This window comes from Pseudochaenichthys georgianus, chromosome 12 (genome assembly GCF_902827115.2).
Source record: "Pseudochaenichthys georgianus chromosome 12, fPseGeo1.2, whole genome shotgun sequence".
Classification (NCBI taxonomy): domain Eukaryota; kingdom Metazoa; phylum Chordata; class Actinopteri; order Perciformes; family Channichthyidae; genus Pseudochaenichthys; species Pseudochaenichthys georgianus.
Genome location: NC_047514.1, coordinates 1,909,073 through 1,926,835, shown reverse-complemented (window position 1 = coordinate 1,926,835; position 17,763 = coordinate 1,909,073). Strand labels below are relative to the sequence as shown.

Here is a 17,763-nt window from a genome sequence, read left to right as displayed (position 1 = left end):
TTTGCTTGACTTCGTTTTTTTTCTTTTAAACTCATAGTTTTGCTTTATTCTGAGAAAGTGTTGCTTTATCTTTATGATACAAAACTAATCCCACAGTTAATCGGCGTTCAGGCAGGGAGCGCGTGCGCGAGCCTCGAGGAGAGGTGGACAGCAGTGGAGAGAGAAGAAAAGAGTGCATATACTTGTGTTCTTCTGCACATAGTTTTTGATTAAATTGACGAGTAGATGAGAGGGGGAAAAAAAGTATAAAGTATTGATCCTATTGGCTCTAGTATCGATATTTTGAAACGTAACGTAATATCAGAAGTATTGATATTTTGGGATCGATCCGCCCACCCCTAATGCTGATGTAAAGTTGCATCAGCAGAGGAGCAGACCAGACGCACGATAGCTTCTGTGCTCTCATTTCCATTTTTTGAACATACAATTATTTATCTGTTGTTGGACTAAGGCAGACATGGCGACGGAGACAACGAAAGGTGTGGAACAAGTTGCAGTGGGTAAGAATATAATATATATTATATTATATATATAATATAATATTTTGACTTATACGTCATATGGCAAGTTGTCGTAAAGTCATGATGTTACACAGTAAGTGCTGCGTCAGTGCTGGTTTGTTGTCCGCCACTAAAACCGAAGAAGGAGGCACGGTAAATCAATTTAAAAATAAAGGGTCTTTTTTAACAAGGACATCATTTTTTTCCAAAATGCCTTAAAACTTCACTGACCACAAAACTACTTCATATTATTTCATAAACTGTATTATACATGATTAAGCCAGTAACCATCTCTTTCATAAGAGTTGTAATACATTTTTGACTAATAGGTCATATGAGAAGTTGTTTTAAACTCATAATGTTTCACAGTAAGTACAGTAAGTGGCAGTATGCTTCTTCATCGTTGGTTTTGTAGTCCGCCGTTGAAACCGAGGAAGAAGAAGAAGGTCGATCAGTCGATTGCCGATTGCATCGAGCTGCGGCTGTACCTTTATATATACAGTCTATGGGCTGTACTGATGTAAAGTTGCATTTCAGCAGTAGAGGAGCAGACCCGACGCACGATAGCTTCTGTGCTCTCATTTCCATTTTTTGAATACAAAATAATTTATCTGTCGTTGGACTAAGGCAGACATGGCGACGGAGATAACGAAAGGTGTGGAACAAGTTTCAGTGGGTAAGAATAAAAAGAGCTAGTCACATAGCTAGCTAGTAGGGCCTGGCTCATTGCATCAGGTGCAGTGATGCTAGCCGTTAGCATTCAAGCTAACGCTGATTCCTGAACATACGTGTCTGGTTTTAATATACATTTATATGGTGTAGTTCTACACAGTAATTCAGCTTATGTGCGGGTTTCATATTAACTTGCAGGTGAAAATTGAGCCACACAGAGGCTACTTTGGGATAATATTTAGCCATTACCAGGGCCGTATCCAGGATTTCCTAAATACCGAGGTCCAAACATGCCAGGGGGGTTCGGAGGATACCCCCCGAGATTTTTGGGATTTTCATGATCTAGTTAGGTGCTTTTTAAGTCCTGTGGGGGGTCACAGATTGGATAATATATTGATTTCAAACCATGTCAGTGGGCTGACAATGTCAGCATAAATTATTTTTAAAGTGTAATACATAAGAATCAGTTGATTGTTACTATTACTGATCTGGACATGCAGAAGAGGCTAAAATGATCACAAAACATTGTCAACATTCATTTTCCATGTCTCTCTCCTTTCCATAACCTGCAGCCTCTCTTCCATCTTCTTTAGTCTCTCCGTCTTCTTCCTGTTCTTTACTCTCTCTGTCCTCTACTCTTTCTCAATCTCTCCCTCGTTGTTCACTGTTTGCTCCTCCTCACTTGTCGCTCCTGCCAGTGAATTAAAAGCAATTCAGCCATTTAGTTCATTTCACTTGTTTGTTTGCATTCTTTTTTTATTTAAATCTGTTTTGTTTGATTCTCAAAAGAGAACAACGATGTAAGCAAATGGTGTTTTATACAATTTTATGTTATGACATCATAACTGCAATAGATGTATGTTTTTAAAATTATGCCTATTATAAATGAAGACTATTGTTATAGATACATAGTTAGATAAATAGATGGGCTTATTAAGCCTACATTATTTTGTGTGACTCCAGTTCCTCCCTGACTCCCATCACTTTCTCTCTCTCTCTCTTTCTCAATGCCTGTCCTGTCTCTTCCTTACCAAAGCTGAGCATCGACTGACGTAGTCTTTTCATTATATCTGAGTTAGTGTAAAAAGAAAACAATACAATGTTATATCTTCAATGTTTTACTCAAATTGAAATGAAAGAAAAGCATTACAACGTTTGTTAAAAGGGAATCCTTCTGACATTGGATGAATGTAATTCACGTTAGCTCTCTAGCTAGTTTATTCACGCAATTTAAACCAAAGTATAGCCTATAGCTGCAATATAAGTTAGTGTGCATGTAGTCGGACGTCCACTGACTAACGTACAGCGTTCACAAGCAGCCCGCTGGACTCAGATCTCTAGATACCTCATCACTCCTCCGCTGCTCCGGTACATGGCTGCGGAGGTTTGTTGATACATGTCGTCTTCTTCTGTTTGCTTTAATCGAGGCTACGTAGTTATGCAGCGCCCCCATGGTCAGTAAATGGAAGTAATACAAATAACCCCGTTTAGTGCAATTATTTCACAAGTTTTGTTATATACACAGCTCGGAAAATATTACCGAGGTCCGGACCTCGGTGACCTCAATGGTAGCCATGGCCATGACAGCTGTCAGTTTGCCGGGCAGCTAAAGGCTACGTCAGGCATTCAACGTTACCTGGGGTCCCTTTCCCTCCTTTGTTGTGTCTTTTAGTCAACAGGCATGTAGAAAGTCAGCATGATCCTCTTCTCCACTACATATTACGTTAATTCTATCATATTTTATTCGTTGGTAATGGTTTCAGTTTCGTCTTTAGTATAGCACCATATGCAAGGTGAGTGGTGTAAAGTAACTAAGTATATTTACTCAAGTACTGCACCTAAGTTCAATTGTGAGATACTTATACTTTATTTGAGTACTCCAGAATAATATATATGATATGTTTTATAATCAGGGCTGCACATAACTGGTGCGCATGCCACCCCCCCCCCCCCCCCCCCCCCCATGTAGTGGAGTAGAAGTACACGATGTACCTCTGAATTGTAGTGGAGTAGAAGTACAAAGTAGCACAACATTGAATTACTCAAGTAAAGTACCTTAAAAGTTACAGTACTTAAATGTACTTAGTTACTTTACACCACTGGTTATGAGATCTGCACCCTCTTTGCTTTGGAGGAGTGGGGATCGAAGCACTGACTCTCTTTCTGCTTCACAGGAGAGCTGTATGTGTCGGACAAATGTGGCAGCGACCAGGATGGGGACGGCACGGAGGCGAAACCATTCAAAACTCCTCTCGGGGTAAAATGATATCTGTTATGTCATTTAATTGTCTTATAATATTGTACAATTGTAGGGAAATGTTTCATGTCACAGGATGTATTGTTAGTTGTAGCCAAATAATGTAAACCAAGCCATTTCTACTGTGTATTTTGCACATGTCTGCCCACCACATACACGGCACAGAATGTATTTTTCCTAGTAATTTGTCATATTTTTGTCCTAACTTAGTTTTTTTAATTTGTATTTCTTGAAAACATTTATTGTTACAGATTTTCTAAGTTCTATAATTGCTGCTTTTTTAAAACGTACTTTCCCTGATATGTTTAGGACATTATACACCAAATCAAATTCCTTATGTGTGAAACCAACTTGGCAATACAACTGATTCTGATATATTAGATAACTAACTGATATTTGCTCGAGTGGTTCATTATCTCATTGTGTTTATTGATAAATCCTCACAGGCTCTGATGTCCGCGGGGAAGGTGCCGTTCCCGACCGTCTACGTAGAATCACAGAAGGAGGGAGAGGTTTGTTGAAGAGAAAAAATACTTTATCAAAGCTGCGTACAACAGAAATGTTAGTGTGGTTTGAGATTGTTAAAAAAAATAAGTCTATTTGCTACAGTTTCCTACACTGTTTTAATACACCACTGTACATGGTATACATTTACCTATCATGCTATTTTTAGGCAATAGCATAGGTCTCTGATATATAGAAAACATGTCTATGAAGTGTTTTGTTCAAAATACCAAACAGATCACCCATTCTAGCCATGCCTCATATCCCTCTATTTCACTTCCTGTTTCAAAAGTGCTGATTTGGGTATAAAGCTTTAAAAAAAATTATTAAAAAAAAGGAGGGTCTGAGCTCATGCGGGACCCGGCAGCTACCGTCTAAACTAAATGCTGCCGTGATGAAACGCCATATCATGGATTATCAAGGATTCTCTCTGAAACAGTCTGGAGCTCAAAGGCTTTCTCTCTTGCCGGTTACACCACAAGGTGAGTTCCTTTCTACTTCCTGCTTCTTCACACACATGCTCTCCAGTACAGGTTAGCTCTGAGTGTTAGCGATGCTAATGTAAACACCGACCATATTACGTCCAAAACAGTCGGGCATTGTTTCTGATAGCAACGTTTCTGATTGGGCCGTGGGTCCACATTTCAGATATTACGTCATATCGGACGCACATCTGGATCAGCTCCGTTGTTCCTCGTTTTTAGAGATTTGGGTACGGAGGAAAAGAGAGAGGGTTTTATTTCCTGACGCTGCGTGAGTTCCCCGACACACCGGGGACACATAGTTATGTATAAAAGACATCACAAAGTGCATTTTGCATGATCGGTCCCCTTTAACTTCTTATGGTTATTCTTTTTTATTTACAAGCCCCTTTGTATTTCTCCTTTTTCCGCTTCCTCAGCGTTGGGCGGTGATCTCTAAGACGCAAATGAAGAACGCCAAGAAGGCCTTTGAACGCGAGCAGATCAAGTCTGATGGCAAAGAAAAGAAGGAGGTGTGTTCTCTCAACATCCGCTCCTACAACAGCCCTAAACTGTAATTCTTGTACACGATGAAGAAGTGTGTCTCCATGTCTGTTGTTGCAGGCGGAGGACACTGAGAGGAGAGAGAAGAACTTGGACGAAGCCAAGAAGATCACCATTGAGAAGGACCCCAGCCTGCCTGAGCCTGAAACGGTACGCCATATTCTTTCTACTGCAATATATATGCTCTGTCTCAATATGGACACTTCCCTTAGTACGCTAAGGCTAAAGGTTTTTCACCGAGGGCTGGGCCGCTCAATAGAGGTATACTGCCTCATAAGTTAAGTTAGCAAAATCAATATAATGTGGGTAAATTATTCTTGATACTTGAAAATGCTTTAAGAAACAAACTGCCTACATGCCAGCTCTCCATAGGGTTTCATTTCTTTTGTCAGCAGCTCATTCCTTAAAACAGAATCTTCAGATTGCTTATAATAAGAGGAACTATGAAGGGTAGATTTCAAGGTTATGTAGATAAGTCATTGGGCTTTTTTCAACGTTAGAAAATGTTTTCAACTTTAAAAGCTGTGCTAACTAACACATGAATACTGTTTGATATATTTGTACGTAAATATTTAAAAAGTACAATATAAGACAAGCACAAGTTTAATTTGTGGGCCATATTTCATTATACTTTTTTAATTGGCTGAGGGCCGATTTCAAAATGCCTTGCGGGCCGCATTTGGCCCCCGGGCCGTAGTTTGGACACCCGTGATGTGTCTCAAATCGCACATGGCTGCTGTGTCCTCACCATTGTTAGCTAGCTAATAACAATCGTTTCGAGTCCCAAATAATTTACAGACTGCTCAATTAACCGTGGCTCCTTTACCACACCAGTATTCTTGTCTGTACCAAAGAAGTACCCTACCCCAAATGCAGCTGTGCCCTAGTGTGCTTATGACCTTAAGTGTGTTTTTCAGGTTAAAATCCATCATCTGGAGGCCAAGAGAGGTCAGAGGGTCAAAGTGTTTGGATGGGTGCATCGCCTCAGGAGACAGGGTGAGGAGATGACAGATTTACGTTGTTCATAAAAACATCTAAAAAATGAAACATCTCCAGGTTTTTTTGGCATATTCTTTTTTGTTTCTGCCTTCCAGTTGAAAAGGCAACACTTGAATTAAGGATATCTTAGTTTTGAACTTGATTGTTTGATGTTTTTTGTCTCTTACAGGAAAGAACCTGATGTTTATCGTGCTGAGAGACGGGACTGGTTTCCTCCAGTGTGTCCTCTCTAATAAACTGGTACAACTTAATAACTTTGCTTTTTACACTCTTATAAACAACTTTAAGAATTTATATTAAATCATAAAGTGCTGTACTTTTCCCTTTGTGTTGTAATATAATAATTAAAGAAAAAAGACAGATTGTATTTTGGAGAGCTTACTTTGGTCACCAGAGTAAGCTCTCCCTCTGAGGCTACCTCACACTGACTTGTTGCCTCCTCCCTGTCCTCAGTGTCAGTGCTTCAACGGCCTGGTGTTGTCCACAGAGAGCACCGTCGGTCTGTACGGCACCGTCACTGCAGTGCCCGAGGGGAAGCAGGTAAACACACACACACCTGCTGCACGACACACACACCCTGCTGCACGACACACACAACCTGCATTACGTGTTTATGCACAGAAGGAAACAGGGTGCATAAGGAATGAGGTTATGCAGGAAGTCAGACGTGTTATATTAACTATATTAGCCTGGTAATAATTATAACTAGGGCTGCACACCAAATTGAACAATTCTATTCAAATTGCAATGCAGTCGAATGCAATATTTGAATTGTAGAAAGCTTCACATACTGTATTGTCAAGCTGCTGATATTCCGGACTACAAATAGTTTTCTACAGACTTACATAAATACTCCATAATCATTTTTAATGTATTTTATAATGATAATAAGAATTATGTTCCTCCAAGATTGGTAATCATATCACAATTTGCAATCAATATAATCGTACATTTTCTAAATCGTGCAGCCCTGTGTATTAACATACAACCAACATCTAAGATGATATCTGGGCTCGTATCTCAAAGTCAATATCAACTCTTTATATATCCAAGCTCCAACAGAGAGAATAGACACATAATTACTTAGAAATAACAGATTCATGGATATTCAAAACTGCAACTGAAGGGATAGAAGTGCATCTGCTTCTCCTAAGATCTCAAAGGTCCCCTATTACACTGATTTCCTTCAATATATTACAGGTCTCAGATTTATACAAAACATGTCTCTGATTGGCTGAAACACCAAACAGATCATTGCAGCATTACCCATAATCCCCTCTGTTTTTAGCCCCAAATAAAAATGCGTTGGCCACCATGGCAAATGCTGCTCATGTCGTCCCTTAAAGAAGTTTTGCTAGAAACTAGGGCTGCTCGATTATGGCAAAAATCCTAATCTCGATTATTTTGGTCAATAATTGATGTCACGATTATTAAAAACGATTATCCATTTACTTTGAAAACATCAATTTAGTGGAGAAAAAAATGTTTGAACAGTTGATTTCCCTGAACTTTAAATATAACTCAACTGAAAAACCAATAAAAAAAAGAATCATAATAATAAAAAAATAATCGTTATATTTCAATTACGTTGTTTTTCGTCATCGTTGCAAGCCATAATCGTAGTTGCGATTTAAAATACGATTAATTGAGCAGCCCTACTTTAAAGTTTGTTTTGTTAAAAAAAGAAAGTGAATGAGGAGGGTCGTCAGTGAGTTTTTCTTCCTCTTCCAGGCGCCCGGGGGCCACGAGCTGCACTGTGACTTCTGGGAGCTGATTGGCTTAGCTCCGCCGGGCGGGGCCGACAACCTCCTGAACGAGGAGTCGGACGTGGAGGTGCAGCTGAACAACCGACACATGCTGATCAGAGGAGAGAACGTCTCCAAGGTGCTGCGAGTGCGCTCCACCGTCACGCAGTGCTTCAGAGATCACCTCTTCAGCAAAGGATACTGCGAGGTGAAGAGCCCCCTCTAACCCCCCCCCCCCCACCCCCGATGAGAGGGGAGAAGGAATCGGTAAAGAAAGAGTGAAAGGGGTGTTTCGTCAGCGTTAAGTTAAATGAAGCAAATACAGAGAAACCCCTGGCTATGTGGGTGGAGACAAAAGCAATCGATAACAGGATCTTAGATTGACTATCCAGTAGATTCAATACTCTAATAATAATAATAATAATAATAATAACTCTACTAATAGATAGGTAGACGGACAGACGGACGGACGGACGGATGGACGGACGGACAGACAGACAGTACTTTATTGATCCTAATTTGGGAAATGTTTGCATTGCAGCAGCATAAAAAACAAGGCAATTAATAAGAGAATTTAAGACACTAGAAATAAATAATCCAAAATATTTCTGAAGTAGAAATAAAATAGCTTTAAAAAGTAACAAATATACATGTGGAAATACAAATGTCCAGTAGCAGGATATTGTATATACATTCATTGTGCAAGAAATTAATTATTGAATATTAAATTGAATATAAATGAAGAACAAGAACACGTCTTAGCATTTTAACAATTTTAAACTACAACACCCACTTTTATGATTTTAGTCAATCCTTGAATGTATAATCAAACCTTGAGTAGTTCAAGGTTTGATACATAGTACTTCTACCCCAAAATGGTGTACTTTGACTACATGTATTTAATACCTTTAGTTACTTCGCAGATCTGGATGAATGATGTGAAATATAATCAAGTGTTGAATCAGACTTTAGTTCCACCTGGAGTAAATCCACCAGCTACCCTGCAGTCTACAAAGTCCTTCAGACTAGCTGCACCTTCACCAGCTTTGAGAACACTTTCATGATCAATCATTATAAAACATATCATATATATTATTCTGAAATGGACCAATCTGCACAACGACTACTTTTACTGTCGCTACTTTCACTATATTTTGATGAGAATACTTTTCTACTTTTACTTGAGGAACATTTTGAATGCAGGACTTTTACTGTGACAGAGTATTCCTACACTCTGGTACTTCAGATCTGAGTACTCCTTCCACCTCTGCCCTACGCACCCGCTCTGTTTATGTAATCCTTTGTTGTTGTTGTTGTTGTCCTGTGTGTAGATCACTCCTCCGACCCTGGTGCAGACGCAGGTGGAGGGCGGCTCCACGCTCTTTAACCTGAACTACTTTGGCGAGCAGGCGTACCTGACGCAGTCCTCTCAGCTCTACCTGGAGACCTGCATCCCCGCCCTGGGGGACACCTTCTCCATCTCCCAGTCCTACCGGGCGGAGCAGTCCCGCACCCGCAGACACCTGGCCGAGTGAGCAACTCACACGCACGCACGCACGCACGCGCGCACACACACACGCGCACACACACACACATACACGTAGGAACTGCAAAATGAAGAGGGGAACATGTTGATAATGACCCATGGAGACTGTTTTGTATTCTCTAAGACAGGGGTTTCAAACTCAATTGCATTCCCGGCCACATTAGAATTATTGTTGCACTCAAAAAGGCCGGTTGTAACTTTAAGACAATAAAAAAATATACATATATAAATGTATGATATATATAATGTATTATATTACATTATTGCTTCTGCATCGGATTATTGTCGGATAGGGTAATAACTTGATACATAACTACGTCTGAAAGCAGAAGTCTAGGGCAAATCATTGCAATTCTCTTCAGTGCGCATGTCACAAAACGAAATGCATTGTGGGATATGTAGTTTATGGACATAATGCTTTTGTAAAGCGGCATGTAACCGTATAATAAACAGATTGTATTCTTTGCAAGCTCTTGCTGGCCACATACAATGAGGTTGTGTGTTGGATTTGGTCCATGGGCCTTGAGTTTGACTCCCCTGGTCTAAGAGATCTTACTAAACAATTTTATTTTGATATCATAAGTAAAAGTTGATGAAACTAAGCCTATCGTCCTCCTGCTTTCTGATTTAAATAAATGTCTTTGTGTGTTCAGGTACACTCACATCGAGGCCGAGTGTCCCTTCATCTCTTTTGAAGACCTGCTGAACAGACTGGAGGACCTGGTGTGTGACGTGGTGGACCGAGTGCTGAAGTCCCCCGCCGCTCAGCTGCTCTACGACATCAACCCCGTACGCCGCCTTTTTCTCAATATCTGGGAGTGTGTGCCGAAACAAGTTGATGAAACACAACGACAGCAGATATAATTCTAGAGCGTTGTGAATGTTTTTTCCAATACATCCCAAATGTATAAAAGTTTGACGACAGGCTTTACTTGAAAGCTTTATTTGAAAAAAAATGACACTGATATCTCAACTTACGCTCCATTTTCATCACAACGGTCTTAATAAGCACATCGAAGTTCTTTGATATTAATGTACTAAATATAGTAATTTGTTTCCCCCCCAGAACTTCAAACCACCCAAGAGGCCGTTCAAGAGGATGGCTTACACTGAAGCCATCGAGTGGCTCCGAGAGCACGACATCAAGAAGGAAGACGGCTCCTTCTACGAGTTTGGAGAGGTGACCGCTTAGCACACACACACACACACACACACACACACACACACACACACACACACACACACACACACACACACACACACACACACACACACACACACACACACACACACACACACACACACACACACACACACACACACACACACACACACACACACACACACACACACACACACACACACACACACTTTAGAATGTCTGAGGAGAAACCAAAGTAGGAGGAGAGCGTTTTCATGTCGGACACTGAAGGGTTTGTGAATCATGGCGGAAGTAATCGAAGATCAAGTCACATCATTAGATCTGGAGCACCGCCATTCTCTTGATGTCAAAATCAACTTTATTGTCAATCTTTCAGTTTGTGTGTTCAGACAGAGAGATCGAAATACTGTTTCCCACAATCCCCGAATACAACAACAAAGATACATAAAAATATGTATATACCTACACGTTATGAGTCTACACAATCAAAAGACACATTTATACATAAGCACACATTAAGACCTAAATGAAACACAACGATCCATATATACAAAATAACAGTCACTTCAATATCTTTGAGAATGTACATTAGTGCAAGACTGTCCATAGCAGCGTAAAAAAAGTGTCTGGTGCTGGACTTGAGTGTGTGGGGTGTTATAGTCCAGTGGGAGGAGAGGGGGGAGAGGGTTCAGCCTCCTGACAGCCTGGGGGAAAATACCGTTTTTTAGTCGGGTGGCGTTCGACCTCAGGCTGAGGAATCTCCTCCTGATGTGTGTGTGTGTGTGTGTGTGTGTGTGTGTGTGTGTGTGTGTGTGTGTGTGTGTGTGTGTGTGTGTGTGTGTGTGTGTGTGTGTGTGTGTGTGTGTGTGTGTGTGTGTGTGTGTGTGTGTGTGTTGTGTGTGTGTGTGTGTGTGTGTGTGTGTGTGTGTGTGTGTGTGTGTGTGTGTGTGTGTGTGTGTGTCCCTCTCTCAGGACATCCCCGAGGCTCCGGAGAGGTTGATGACGGACGCCCTGAACGAGACCATCCTCCTCTGCCGCTTCCCCGCTGAGATCAAATCCTTCTACATGCAGCGCTGCGCCGACGACAGGCGCCTCACCGAGTCGGTACGGACCGGGGGGGTTCAACTTTGGGATGGGGGGGGGATGGAGAGTGGCATTCATCTGTGAACATTCATAAACACACCTCCGCCCCTCAAACACCACTACTATTTAGAAATATGAAAGGCTATGTTACTTGCTTCCTTTGGTTACTCAAACCCTTTATGAAGTTAGAAATACACTACATGTATACAGTTTTATACATTTAACGTCTTTAGACTGTAAGTGTAAATATGCACATTGACATTTAATTGTATCTCGTTGCACTGTCATCGCTACGACCTCTGCTTTTACCACAATTTATTTATTTGTCTCTATTTTTTGACTGCAGTGAGAGTTGCCAAAGAAATGTCGTTGTACTTTGTATGATGACAATAAAGATCTATTCTATTCAATCTAATACAGCTGGGTATTATAGAGTAGGGCTTGAAACGTTAGTGCTATTGTTGACATTGGCAGCTTTCCCGTTTGTGTTTCGAAGACGATATTTTATTAAGTTAATAAAGATAGGCTAGGTCGGGGGTGGGGAACCTTTTTCCTCTCAAGGGCCATTTCAATTTTTACAACATCCTCCGAGGGCCGTACAAATGATGGACCTCTGCTTAAAAATACTAAAATCACAGCCCATTCATTTGGCCTTTCTTTCATGCTGTGCAAAAAAAAGCAACCTCTTAATCCAGACATTTTACCATGACTCACGTATGCATTAGGGGTGTAACGGTTCACAAACATTTCGGTTCGGTACGTACCTCGGTTTTTAGGTCACGGTTCGGTTCGGTTCGGTACGTTTTCGGTACAGCAGAAAAAATTATCACAAAATATAACATATTTTTTGTATAATAATAATGTATTCACTCAAATAAATACAAAATATAATATAATAAAATAAACATTAAGGTGCAGCATTTCGATGAACTGAAATCATCTGTATTTGAACTGTACTACCTAAGCAGCCAGTTTGACATCAGGACTTGCTTGTCATTGTATTTTCATGTTGTTTTAAAGAAAGGTGAACTTGTCCACATTGCTTGCTGAAAGGGCAGATCTGCTAGCAATGTCTCCTGCTGTGGAGAACACCCTCTCGCTAGGGACAGAGGTAGCAGATACAGCCAGGTAGCGCTTTGCTAACATGGCTACATAAGGATATTTTGCGTGTGTAATAGCTTTGGCTCGGTCTGAACTTGTTGCGAGTGGTGGAGGCTTGCATGCTAGCGGGAGTTGGGTTTGCACTTCAGTCTTTTTTCTTTTGGTACCGGTGATATTCACGTTCGGGTGATGCCTTTTCAAATGAGTGCAAGCTTGATGTATTGCCAGCCGCGTAACCAATGTTAGTTGAACAAACAGCTTTGGTTCGGTCCACCTGTCTTTGTCCGTCATCCTTGTACGTGACTGCGAAACCAAAATGTTCCCAAACCAGAGACTTCCATGATGCTGGAGGATTTAACTTTATCTGCGTTCGCCATTTCCTCAAATTACTGACTACATTTGAACGCATCCCTGTGACCAGCTCTCATAGTATGCCTCTCGTCCAATGAAATGACTTGCTCGCTCTATGACGCGTTGAACCCAATGTGAGCAAATTACTCTGAATGCTGCGACGCACTGAGATTACTTCCAAGAAGTTGTTCACGTTCTCATTTTTTTTACGTTTAATGTTATATTCGTTCGGTACACCGAAGGGTTTCATTTCGGTACGGGTATGTAATACGTATACCGTTACACCCCTAGTATGCATGCACGTGCACGGTGTGGCATGATCACCAAAACAGAAAGATATGGACACAAGATGTGTGCAAATGTATTTAGTTTCCTATCCATGTGAACATGATTTAAGGGGGGGGGACCTCACCTCCTCTAGGGGGGTCTCGGGGCATGCTCCCCCGGGAAGATTTGTTTTTTTAAATGTTGAAGTTAAAAGCATCAATCTGGTGCACTTTGAGAGCAACATTAGGAGATCTATGGATACATCTCTCAACACATATGAAACAGAACTGGAAGCAGATTTATTTTTTCTTTATGAATATTTGACAAATCACTCCCCTTTCAAACTGTATTCTTCTTTATTAATAACAACTTTTTTTACTCTCATATAGTATTTTATACCCGTTTACTTTATTCTCTTTTGTATAACTATAATGATCATATAAAGATGTGCCTTTACCTCACTGGTTGGAGAAAAAGCTTCTTATATTCGTTAGCATAGCTAGCTAACCAGATGCTAATAACAACAAAGTTATTGACTGTCTGATCAGTATGACAGATCGCCACTGGGCTTTCAACTAAAGACACAGCGACGCAACAACTGCGGCATGTGTTCGGCTCCTTATGGGTACTGACATTTCTGAAGTGCCGGAGCGGCGTTCTGGTGCTCTCCGTCAGAACTGCCCCCTGTCAGACGAGACCTATACCACGTGATGACACGTTGGGCTCGTGTTGTGTTCAAGGACCCTGACCGGAGGCCGGAGGTTCCCCTGGACTAGATGGAGATTAGAATACACAGATATTATTAGCATCATACTATTTAAAGGATTAGATTCAAGCAATGTCCAAAACTCCACATTTATTTCAAAACGCTGGATGTAAAATTGTTTTCAAAATTCACAAGATGTTGTCATTTAACTAAATATTCTGCTTCAGTTAATATTTGTTGACATAAAGCTCTCAGTAAGAGCTTTAAAACCTTCAGTACAGTCTTATTGCAGAGTGTTTCTGTTTAAAGTAAATAAATGTATGTATGGAGCACAGACACTGACGCTCTACATCTAAAGACAGATTTTGGATCGAGGCCCTGAAGTGTCGTTCTCTCTGATGGTGTGTGTGTGTGTGTGTGTGTGTGTGTGTGTGTGTGTGTGTGTGTGTGTGTGTGTGTGTGTGTGTGTGTGTGTGGTGTGTGTGTGTGTGTGTGTGTGTGTGTGTGTGTGTGTGTGTGTGTGTGTGTGTGTGTGTGTGTGTGTGTGTGTGTGTGTGTGTGTGTGTGTGTGTGTGTGTGTGTGTGTGTGTGTGTGTGTGTGTGTGTTGCAGGTCGATGTGTTGATGCCGAATGTTGGCGAGATCGTCGGAGGCTCGATGCGTATCTGGGACAGCGAGGAGCTGCTGGAGGGGTACAAGAGGGAGGGAATCGACCCCACCCCCTACTACTGGTACACTGACCAGGTAACAGAAACCACCGCTGCTTTATTGTCTGTTGCACTTTCGGAAGCGGCTTGGGTAATTGTTGGTGATATTTTATGGGTGATGCATCACTACGGGGTATTTTGGGCTTTTTTAACAATTTTGACTGTTAATGGGATAACGGAAGGCAAGGGTGTGTGTGTCTTTTGGGAATGTTGGAATATGAAGCTCGGCTCCTTTTATCAAGTCTGATAAAGTGTGTGCCTAAAATGCAGACAAAAGAATCCCTATTGAAACCCGTTAAAACAGCACGTCTGATTCCATAAGACGTATCGTGGACAAAGCCTCTCTCGAGTTGCCCTGAGGGCGCGCTCGCCTTACTGTGCGTTACCCGTCTTGTTACTAACGTGTGTTAACCGGCTGCTGTGTGTGTGTTTCAGAGGAAGTACGGAACATGTCCTCACGGCGGCTACGGCCTGGGTCTGGAGCGCTTCCTCACCTGGCTGCTGAACAGACATCACATCAGAGACGTCTGCCTGTACCCACGCTTCATCCAGCGCTGCAGGCCCTGAACGCGCACACACACACACACACACACACACACACACACACACACACACACACACACACACACGCGCACGCATTCTCTTGGCATGTGAAACATTAAATGTGTTGCTACGAAATCCAATCCAATCATACTGTGTTGTCCCTTTTCTGTTTTTCTGTTTTTCTATCAAACCACGTCCACAGTTAGAGATGCCGCCTGCTTTGCTCCGCCTCAAACCTCACAGCTTTTTTCCGATTTGTTCTGACGTGAAACCTGAGATAATTTCTTCCTCTGATCATGTTCGAATTGGTGGATAATTAACGAGAATAAGCACTTAAGTTTCCTGCGATTGTGTGGAAGTGCTGTTAAAACATTTCTCAATCGAGTTTTCTTTAAATGCAATGCGCTTCTGTCGAAAAATATACATCAACTGTTGAATGTCAGGAATTGTTGAAGACCTTGAAGTTCTTCAGTGGCTGAAATATGTTGGTGTTTCTGTGTGTTAGCTGTGGTGTAAAAACTAGGTACACACACTCATCATTGTGCTGGTAGACCGACGCTTAAGCAACAAATCAACAGCGCTGCTTTTGTGCGCTTTTCATGGATTTGGGAACATTAAAAAAGAACGTTCAAAGCAGCCTTTCCATTTCAGGATTGATGGTTTATAAATGTGAGAGAAACGGTCTGCTCTCGTGTTTGTGTTTCTGCCTCCTTAGTTAAAACACTCCTCAACTCAATAAACTGCACTGAATAAATGTGATTCAAACGGATGGTTTGTTCGAGGCTTTTCTTTAGGTTAGGTTGTTAAACATCTGTGTGAGTAGATATATTTTTAACTCTTGTTCTGGTTTTCTAATGTTGACTAAAACACCACGTTGTTCTAACTATCAGATTCAACTTCGATGCTTTCTCTGTTCATCTAAAGACAACCAAGTTCATCGATATGTCACATGTTCTTATGTAATGGAGGCAATAGGTTTTATTCCAAGTACAGTGTGTATTATATTAAAGGTGGGGTATGTAATTTATTTCAGATAAACTTTTTGTTATATTCCATGGAATGCTCTTAACATCCCGACAACAAAAATTCATCTGTGGTACTGTAAAAAGCACGACCAATCATCTGAGCCGGCTAAAGTAACTGGATGGCCTACCTGCCTGTCAGCCTTCCATCTCGTGCACAAACTTATCTCGTGCCCTCATTGGTCATGTGCGCGGTCGTGTGTGTTGGAGGAGGGGCTCTGTGAGGAAGTGGCAGATTTGTTCCGGTTGTGTATTTTCAAATTCTAGCGCACCCGATCTGGTTTCTCAAACTTACCTACCCCACCTTTAAGTCCAATTGTACTCCACTCCAATTGTACTGTTTATATATACAGTCTATGACCCCACCTTTACATATAGCCCAAAAATGTATCTTTAAAAATCAACATGACAGACTTCAGTAGTTTTTCATATAAAAACCACGTTTTATAAAGACATCTGAAAAATGAGTATAATATAGGGAATTACAGTAATGAAGTAAAACAGTATGTTTTAGAATAATCAATGTCATTTTTGTTTATATTTGAATACCTAAAAGAAATCCATAAATCGCTGGTTGAAGTAAACGTTCCTTTCATTTACTGTAAAATCACTATAATGTCACATAAGACACTATTATTTATGGAATGTAAATTAATGTAGCATTACAAAATGAGATGGCATTATACTTTACAATGCTTTTTCATTGGTAGAAGAACACTTTTATGGATAAGTGAAGGTGTTATGCTTGGTCAGTGAAGGACAAAGGTGTGCTTTGTGTTTATTGAAAGACTCCTCCTAGGTTTTCTGTTTCATTCTCACGAACTGGTTTTGAAAGGAAGGAAGGAGTTGTTGAAAAAACACAGTCACAGTACTCCCAAAATATTTAGCTTTCACTTTAAAGATGCGTAAAGTTTCATTCTTAAAAATGATTTTAGAACACACACACACACACACACACACACACACACACACACACACGCACACACACACACACACGCGCGTACACACACGCGTACACACACTCACACACACACGCGTCACACACACACAGAGATGCCGTTGGGTTGATAAAGACAACGTAGATGTGACGTCATGCAAAGATTACCGGTCTGCGCCAAAACAACCAGAGTGAGATAGCTCCAGACCGGAAATGTGGCGAACATACATCCAACATAAAAGCATGGAATTATTCACATTCGGGGGGGAACGCTGCCGCTCGTGTCCTACTTAAAACAAGAGAAATAACAATGACTAATAAGCAGACTGCAATGCAATATTAAAATAGGTCCGTGTTATAAAGTCAAGTTCTACCAAAATCACTTCACACACCTCCTAACAATTCCCCTGCTGGTTTCACTACATTTATAACATCTGTTTAAGGTATAAAGGCTTTTCCATCAAGGATTTTCTTTAATTTTAGTTGCTGTACGCTTTTAAAATATGTATTGACAGAGAAGAGTCACTGTGTGTCTCCTTGCACTGTGTACAACTGGATACAACGCTTCCAAATAAAAGGGGGACTGGTCAGAGGAAGTGAAACAAAATATGGTAGCAACTCAAAGATATTGTTAAAG

The 17,763-nt window shown here is 41.0% G+C and overlaps 1 protein-coding gene across 3 annotated transcripts; it reads left to right on the top strand.

Annotated features, from left to right (window-relative positions):
* Window positions 1-83: 83 nt before the first annotated feature.
* On the top strand, window positions 84-15,936 carry nars1 (asparaginyl-tRNA synthetase 1). Of its 3 annotated transcripts, none has more exons than XM_034095914.2 (15): window positions 84-500; window positions 3,347-3,429; window positions 3,876-3,941; window positions 4,835-4,927; window positions 5,019-5,108; window positions 5,876-5,954; window positions 6,127-6,197; window positions 6,411-6,497; window positions 7,689-7,910; window positions 9,034-9,233; window positions 9,902-10,037; window positions 10,315-10,428; window positions 11,383-11,514; window positions 14,530-14,661; window positions 15,060-15,936. In XM_034095914.2, exons 1-15 carry the CDS (start codon window positions 458-460, stop codon window positions 15,189-15,191), a joined length of 1,680 nt encoding a protein of 559 aa, XP_033951805.1. In that variant the 5' UTR covers window positions 84-457; the 3' UTR covers window positions 15,192-15,936. The 3 variants fall into 3 exon arrangements, with proteins under 3 accessions (XP_033951805.1, XP_033951806.1, XP_033951804.1); XM_034095915.2 differs by lacking the exon at window positions 84-500 and adding an exon at window positions 964-1,155; XM_034095913.2 differs by lacking the exon at window positions 84-500 and adding an exon at window positions 965-1,176.
* Window positions 15,937-17,763: the final 1,827 nt, after the last annotated feature.